An 8,048-nucleotide genomic window follows, 5' to 3' on the forward strand; every position below is an offset into this window, starting at 1 on the left:
CTTTATCTATGAAGAAGAACAACTACATGGACATTCTATTACACTAAGGATTGTATTAAATTAAGGATTTCTTGCAGGTAACCAATAAAATACATGACAGGGATATGAAAATAATAATAAGCCCATTGATGTAGCGCAGGTGCACATACCTAACTCCACTTTGCTATTAAATTGATATGGTATTATTACCCCCGCTGTAGCTGAGCTGCCATATTAATAGGCGCTAAAGCGTTCAAGGAATAAATCCTACCAGGTACCCATTCATCTCACCTGGGTTGAGTGCAGCACAATATGGCTTAATTTCTTGCTGGAGGAAATTAAGAGATTGGCTGGGATTCCAACCCACAACCCTCTGTTTCAAAGTCCGAAGACTAATCCACTGGGGATCAACGCTCCAAAAAATAATGTAATATTCTTACCGACATTGAGTCTGAGAGCACCTAAACACCCGTAAGCATCCGTCATTTTCTGGTACTGCTTTCTCAAACTTTCTGTTTCAGCAATGCCTGTACAAAAACAAGAAAAAAACAACTCATTAAGGGATTTGATGCTCTGTTCTTGCATCAGCAAGCTTTCTTATATCATGAATAAGAGAAGATCTAGTTAAAATTGGGAATTTGTCAGAAATAGGAACAAAATTAGAAGATGGTCAAAAATAATGGCGCAATATTTTGTCAAAATTTGATTTGCCCCTCTGTAGCTACGCTGATGGCAAATTTTGAATGACCAATCCAAATCATCGATAAGTAGATACATTTATTTAATTTGAGGTAAGATTCATGATATTTATAGGCCAATGCAAGTACTTTTAATCTAAAATGTCCATGTATTAAGTGCAATTGTATTAAAAAAAACACAATTTTTGGCCAAAAGGGTCAACTCAAATTGACATTGTAGCCCATTACACAAGTTTGGGCTCAAAACCCTAAATAAAAAGTGTGATTTGGAGTGAGTTACAGCGCGGGGAAAATAGGCAGTGCGTGTAGTGCTACATGTATGGTATCCCGTCCCTGGCTCAGCTCCGTTTAAGCACATAAGTGATATCAGGGAATAATTTTCCTGGTATCGCATCACAATTGCTCCACATTTTTAAAAGATTTTCATGCTATGCACAAATAGCCTTATAATAATAATAATAATTGGATTTATAAAGCGCTTTTTCCAGAGGATACAAAGCGCTGTTGATTGCATGAGACAAGTTAAGGTTTATGGTCATAGAAGTGTGTTTTGAGATGATTTTTGAAGAGGTTAAGAGAAGAGAGGTTTCGAAGAGATAGAGGGAGTTTGTTCCAAAGACGGGGGGCAAGAGATTGAAAGGAGTTGAAACCGGCCTGTTTTCTGGCCTTGAGGAATTCGTGATGATATTCGTTAATATTTTAACAATATACTTTTTCATCCCGAAGCGAGACCTACAGTGTACACACCCAGATGGATTTCCCTAGGAAATCCATATTTAGAGGGTGAAATCAGTTTGTATGTCTATGTACCTTCATATGCCTAATGCGTATGTATGCATAAAAATTATTTCACTATAAATGTGAAAAATGAGATGTTTTTACCAGACCGAAGCTTGGAAAGGAATAGACCAAAAGCTTCAGTCTCTGTATTTTGGTTGTTCCGCTGAACTGCGTTGGCTCACTTACCAATACATAGACTGAAGAGCTTGGAGGCCTGTACATACAGACGTGTTAGCAGTAAGGTTAGATCTAACATTCAGCGGAAACCTGATTTTCGGATCGTTTTTTTTTCATAAAATGTAACATTATGAAAAAATAATTACATCAAATTTCCGAAAAAATATGTTAAATTAAAAAATATCGTACTTTAGACCGCAGTTAACGCTAATGCCTTTCAAATGATGATAAAAACATAGTCATCTTTGATCCTTTCGTCGGTCAATGTAAGTTGCCATCTTGGATGACGTCACCATCCTTATTTACCAGTCGCTATATATCGCGATTTGCGCTTGTTGATGTGCATGCGTTCGGAACTTGTCACTCGCATTAATTTGCCAGGATATCAAAAATTTAATCGGAAAGCCTTGATAAAAGCACAACTCGTTGAACGTAGAGGGCAGCAACACACAGCTGCCATTTTTTTCACCTCCGGCAGAAGAATTAAAAAAATAAGAAATAAATCATTGGTAACATTAATTCAATATTTTATTGCATTTGCTGATGTGGTTTACGGTACACCATGTGGAGTGTTATAGAAACAGTGGATAGAAGAAGAGAAGAAGTGGATAGGCGAGAAAGTGGAGATTTGAGAATAGAGTATTCTTTCTTGAAAATAGTCCTGAAAAGGACTGTAAACCAGAAGGAATGTTGAGTGAGAACAGCTTGAGTAGTAGAGCTGATGAGGAGATGCTGGCTTGAGTCGGCGAGTAGAGATGATGAGTAGAAGAGAGACTCGACGTTTCGGACAGGTTGACTGTCCGTCAACCTGTTTGTATAGTATCAAAAGAAAGATTAGTCTAACAAAAAATAGTGGGCATTCGTTCAAGATGATATGTAATTTAGAATTTAAAAAAATTAAAAATCTATAAACCCGGCCACCCGAATTGGAAGAAACAATTACACATGCAGGCTCGCACTAACACATTACCGTTGGTGAATTGGGATGATAGCAAAACGTCATCTTATTTCCTATTGTTCTTCGCCAACGTTGCAGATGCGTAATATTGGCGAAGAACAATAAGACACAAGATGGCGGCGTAAACATCGGGCAAGTCTCTTCCGTCTTTTCACAATATTTTTCTCAATTTTTTTATGAATTCTTGTTAAAAAAGAACAACGAGAGCGTAGAAATGTCGGAAATGAAATTTTATCTCATGTACATGATTTAGGGCTAGATCTTTTAGAAGGAAAGTAGAAATCTCGGGGGTGAAAGTTCAGGTTTTGGCTTCCTTCGTTTAGGGACAGTGATTTTCCGCGATCGCGGAAAACGGACGGAATTCACGGAAATGGCCTTTTGAAACGGAAAGTGGCATTTCAAACGGAAAATCACGGAAAACATATTTTTCCTCAAAATACACAGAACAGCAACATAAATTACTCCAAAATCTCAACAAAATACGAATATTAAATGGCCACAAAACACGATCTCACTTCACCACAATCACAACAAAATCAACACATCGTGACTGCTCTTCACTCCTTCACACCCGATCGTACCCCTCGCCCCGGTCCTTCCCGGCCGATCGACCGTACCCTGCCAGAGCGGCCGGGAAGGACCGGGGTACATCGAGTATCGAAAACATTCACATGCAGGTCGTGTTTTGCTGCCCTCTACGTTTGAAAATGTACAGCACGATCTTGAAATCCAAAATGGCGGATAGAATGAAATCGTTGACTGCTCGAAACGATGTCCAAACCCCCCAAAAATTATCTATAAAAGTTCATTCAACAGTGAAATAATGCTAGAAATGTGAAAGGTGAGGATGTATTCATGTTAGATATATGTGTCAAAATATTTTTTGTGCCCGCATAGATCCGATTAGAGTGGATTCTACTGCGTTGTTGGTACAGTGACAGATCCAAATTTTGACCAGCGCGAGCGTTAACTTGTGTTATTGCTACTGGATGGGTAAACGGAATTGTCACTTTTCCGTGTGTACAAAGTCTATGGGGAAACGGAATTTCCGTTTTCTGACATGCCGAAACGGAATTTAAGATTTTCTGAAACGGAAAAGGCAATTTTTTGAAACGGAAAATCACTGTCCCTACTTCGTGTGGGTCAATGAGAAAGAAGACCTGGCTTCATTGAGAGTAAGCCTACGTTACTAAATGATTTTTAGAAATTTACTCTCAAGCCGCCTGGCTAGCTTTGCCCAGATCTTGCCCAAATCATGCAAAGGAGGCAGTCGCGCAATTGCAATCAGCTCACATAGCTCATAGTAGTGCCCTCAGTCGCGGCACACACCGGCATCTGACTCAACCTTTCACCTAACTAACCCAGGGAGCGCCGTACCTCTCTCTCTCTCTCTCTGTTCTCATCCCTCCGCTTGGTTCGGAGATCGTCGGGTCCGCTGGGGTCCCCAGTCTGCATAATTTCTGTTTTCACAATTCATCTTGCTCTATATTTTGACCATAGTCTACCCTTGTCCCGTGAGTATGGGTAAATACACGGTGAGCTCCTGGGCGCCGGGCCGCTCCGCGGGCCGGCGCTCCCTGGGTTACCTTTCCCCTAACCCAGGCCAGAGGGCTCCCGGCCGCGTAGCAGTCGCGGCCGGGAGCCCTCTGGGTTACCTTTCCCCAGGCCCAAGCTGCAGGCGTAGAAGGTGCACAGGATCCGCTCAGTCGCCACCGCATTTGGAGCATTTTCAATACTTACTCAGCACGGCGACCGCCTCCGACTCAAAAAGAAGTGTTTCTTGTTTATTTCTCGCCTCCAGAATCACGGAATATGGTGGACCAACTTTATGATAAACTCGGAATGACTTTCCCATCGTAGTAGCCATGACTGTGTGGAATATTTCACCAAAATGTAAAAGATAATTTTGTTTCGGCGCTATTTAACGTTAGGGGAGGATACCGGAAAACATGTAAATGGCGAAGAGTTGAAAGAGGGGTCACACTGGTACCCGGATCTCGCTCTTAGGGAATTTTTATTTCCTTATTTCCATTTTTTTTTCGTTTAAAAATATAGGAAATCGGAGGAACAGGCCTCTAAAATGCACTTCAGTCAACACACTTTGAAGGAAAATATCATGAATACATACTATTTCTCATTGTCTGTAGTTTCCCATTTATCTCGTCACTTTCCCTTATCGTAGAGTGTGTACTACTCGTACCATGCGTGCCCCATCACTGCATGTATGCTCTTTAGGGGGGCGGGGAGGGGCGAATGGCCCGAGTCTAGTCAGGAGTGTTGACCCCCCCCCCCCCTCCCTTACAGTATAACAGAAAATTCCAACAAAACTCGATGGTAGGCAGTGGCCTAAATTAAGACAATCATCTCGTTAAATTTGATCAGGTTTGGCAGCTTGTAAAAATGTTTTATTTCGAAGATGGGTTAAGCTGAAAACGAATTAGTTAAGAACAAACCTCATTTTCGGACCCATTTGATTGAACGACTGCCTCTGGATATATGGCGAAATACCAGAGAATTTTGTTTAACCTACAAAATATAGTATATTTCGGAATAGGCCTATATGTACATGCATGTCTTTCTCCCTTTTCTTCTTGTTTTTCTGATTCCTAATCCTAATTCCACTTTTTTAATTTCTTAATGTGTTACTCTGTCTTCGATCTAAAGGTACTAGGCCTATTCTTTCATTTTACTATAGTACAGCAACTACAGTAAACCCCTTTCTCTCTCTCTACGTGGGGGGGGGGGCATTACCGAGCGGATACCATGCGTGACCATATCGGGTCTCCAAAAGCACCCTAAGCACATATTTTCCAGATTCTGAAAATGTCGCCCTTAACAAATATTGGTGTATGAAACCTTCTATCCTTGAAGAATTGTAAATAAAACCACATTCCCTGAATTTAACCCCTAAACAAATACAGCGATATTTAATTATGTCACGGACGCCGGTTGTCGGTTTTACCTCTACATCATTGGGTTTTACTTACAAAGCGCGAAGCGCGCTCCCTAGGGGGTGGGTGCAGGGAGGGGGAGTTTCCCCCTTCCGCGCGAAGCTTTCGAGGTTTCATACATTAAAACGAAAAGGAGCCGTCTCTCTTGTCTGTAGTTGACTATATTGTGATTTTGAACCTTCTTTTGCATATCTGTAACTCGCAAAATAGAGGAGAAGAAGTGTATATGCCGGGCGGAAGATATTCCTCCCCGCGCAGGGCAATATAATTCTGAAATTTCAAAGGGCGGACGTTTCATCAAATACAGATGAATCTCCAATACCCCCATCGGCTCTAATTCAATTGATTTTCTATGATTATTGAACTTCATTACAAGGAAAATGGTGCGCAAAAAGTTGAGATTTCTGTGACTTTATTGAAATTAGATTTTAAAAAATGATGCCTTATTTCTTTGACTTATCCTGAAGCGCTTCATTTTGAATTATAAAGAAACTTACGTGTCATTCAAAATTTCAAACTGAGGGTGCAAAACAGGACAGGAGATGAATGTGCAGGGAAATGACATGAAGTTTAATAGAATTTGATAAAAAGATATTGTACTTTATTATTATTTATTTTTATAATACGACAAGAATTGTATACCTTCCTCTTTTTAAATTAGGAACCTGTTTGCCCCAAAATTATAGTTGTTTAGTAATGAGCTGAAAAACGGAGAAGTTGACTTTATTGAGGTGACGGCAGAAATTGATAAAAAGACTACCCGCCCAGCATGTCCAGAGCCGACCCGACCAGAAGTTGCGCGATCAATTAAAATAAAAAAGATTACTTCATATACTTCGGCCTAACCTTACTCTAATTCCATGCCGCAATGCATACATTTGGACTTTAACTGTCAAGAAATATAGCTGAGATGGAAAAACAGGGTTTACAGAAAGGGTGGGGGAAACAATGGAGACCTTCAATGTTGTCATTTAACCGCGCGCAGCGCGGAAGCAAAACTCATATATAAATTTAGAGCAAGAGTGAAGGAGTTTCACTTTTGAGAAAAAAATAAAGAATGAAAAGAAAAAAAAAACAAAGCTACCTTTCTTCCCTTTCCTCCCTTCCCTTTTCTTCTCTCTTTTTTCCCTTCTTTTTTTCTTTTTGGGGACGTTTGGCGGGGGGGGGGGGCGACCGCCCCCACCGCCCCCCCCCCTGGCTACGCGCCTGCCCTTACCTTACCACTACGTTTACGTACGCGTATCAAACGTGCCTTATCTTGGAAAAGGCATTCTTTTTAAGTGTTTTGGGGTCGCGCATGGTATCCACTCGTCAATATAATGTAAGTGCTCCCCCTTCCGACCGGGCTCTCTTTCTAACTCTCTCCATCTATTTAATTTCTCATTCTCTAGTTTGATTACCTTCTTCCATCACTTGACCTTAATTTCCATATTATCATGTTCAATCCTGTTCCTTTTTTTTAATTTAAGCGTGTTTCCATGTTGTTGCTCATTTAGAAACTCAACTTAATTGATTTTTCATGGATTTTAATTCAAATTTCGCGGGGAATTTTGCCTCTACGTTCGAATAAAATTGACCATTCTATCAGATCCTATTTCACATTGGAGACCATATTGAAAGACCACTGAAAGACTTAAAATTGGTGAGGTCTTACAGCGGTCTTTAAGATCACTAAACTTTGTCATCTCTGTGGAATGACTCAGAAAGGCCCCTCAATGAACTCAGAAAGACTGATGGATGGATGGATGGATATTGTCTTACAATTATCGCAGTGAATTTTTAAAGATAAAATCAGGTGTTCCACAAGGATCTATATTGGGTCCATTGATATTTTGTATTTTTATTAATGACATGTGTAATTTGAAATTGCATGTACATTCTAAAATGTCTCTTTATGCTGATGATGCCGCCATTTTTAATCACGGTGAATCAATTAAGGAGGCACAAAAGTATTTGCAAGATGATTTTGATTCAATATGTAAACGGTTAGACTTAAATAATATGCATTTACACCCGCAAAAAAACAAAAGCCGTGGTATTTGGTCAAAAGAAAAAGTTGAGGGGTGCTTATTTGCCAGTGAAATTCGGGAACATACAATTAGAAAATGTAAAAAAAGATCAAACACTTAGGTGTCATGCTCGATCCGGGCTTGACTTGGTGTGAACATATTAGTAATATCGTTTGTAAAATATCTCGCGCAATAGGTTATATGAGGCGGATTAAGCATTTACTGTCCCTTGATATCATGAAGAAGCTGTACTTTTCTATGATTTTACCTTACATTGATTACTGTAGTACATCTTGGGGAAGCAGAGCAAAAACACATTTAGATTAGGTACAAAAACTTCAAAATAAATATGCCAGGATGCTTTTGAAAAAAGATTATAATACATCACAAATTTCTTTGTTGCAGTCACTGAAGTGGCAATCAGTAGATCAGCGTATAAAATATCAGTATTGTGTTCTTGTATATAAAATAATGAATAATTTAGTTCCAAATTATT

At 39.7% G+C, this 8,048-nt stretch overlaps 1 protein-coding gene across 2 annotated transcripts in view; it reads right to left on the reverse strand.

The window, feature by feature from the left end:
• Positions 1 to 4,546, reverse strand: part of LOC121417448 (synaptojanin-1-like) — a 41,519-nt gene extending 36,973 nt beyond the window's left edge. For both annotated transcript variants that reach the window (XM_041611163.1, XM_041611162.1), the window contains exons 1-2: positions 4,333 to 4,546; positions 420 to 506 (exon numbers count right to left, since the gene is read on the reverse strand). In XM_041611163.1, the coding sequence (XP_041467097.1) occupies positions 420 to 506; positions 4,333 to 4,459 (214 nt within the window). In that variant the 5' untranslated portion in view covers positions 4,460 to 4,546. The remainder of the gene's footprint in view (positions 1 to 419; positions 507 to 4,332) is intronic.
• Between the last annotated feature and the right edge of the window lie 3,502 nt (positions 4,547 to 8,048).

This window comes from Lytechinus variegatus, chromosome 6, assembly GCF_018143015.1.
Source record: "Lytechinus variegatus isolate NC3 chromosome 6, Lvar_3.0, whole genome shotgun sequence".
NCBI classification, from domain to species: Eukaryota; Metazoa; Echinodermata; class Echinoidea; order Temnopleuroida; family Toxopneustidae; genus Lytechinus; species Lytechinus variegatus.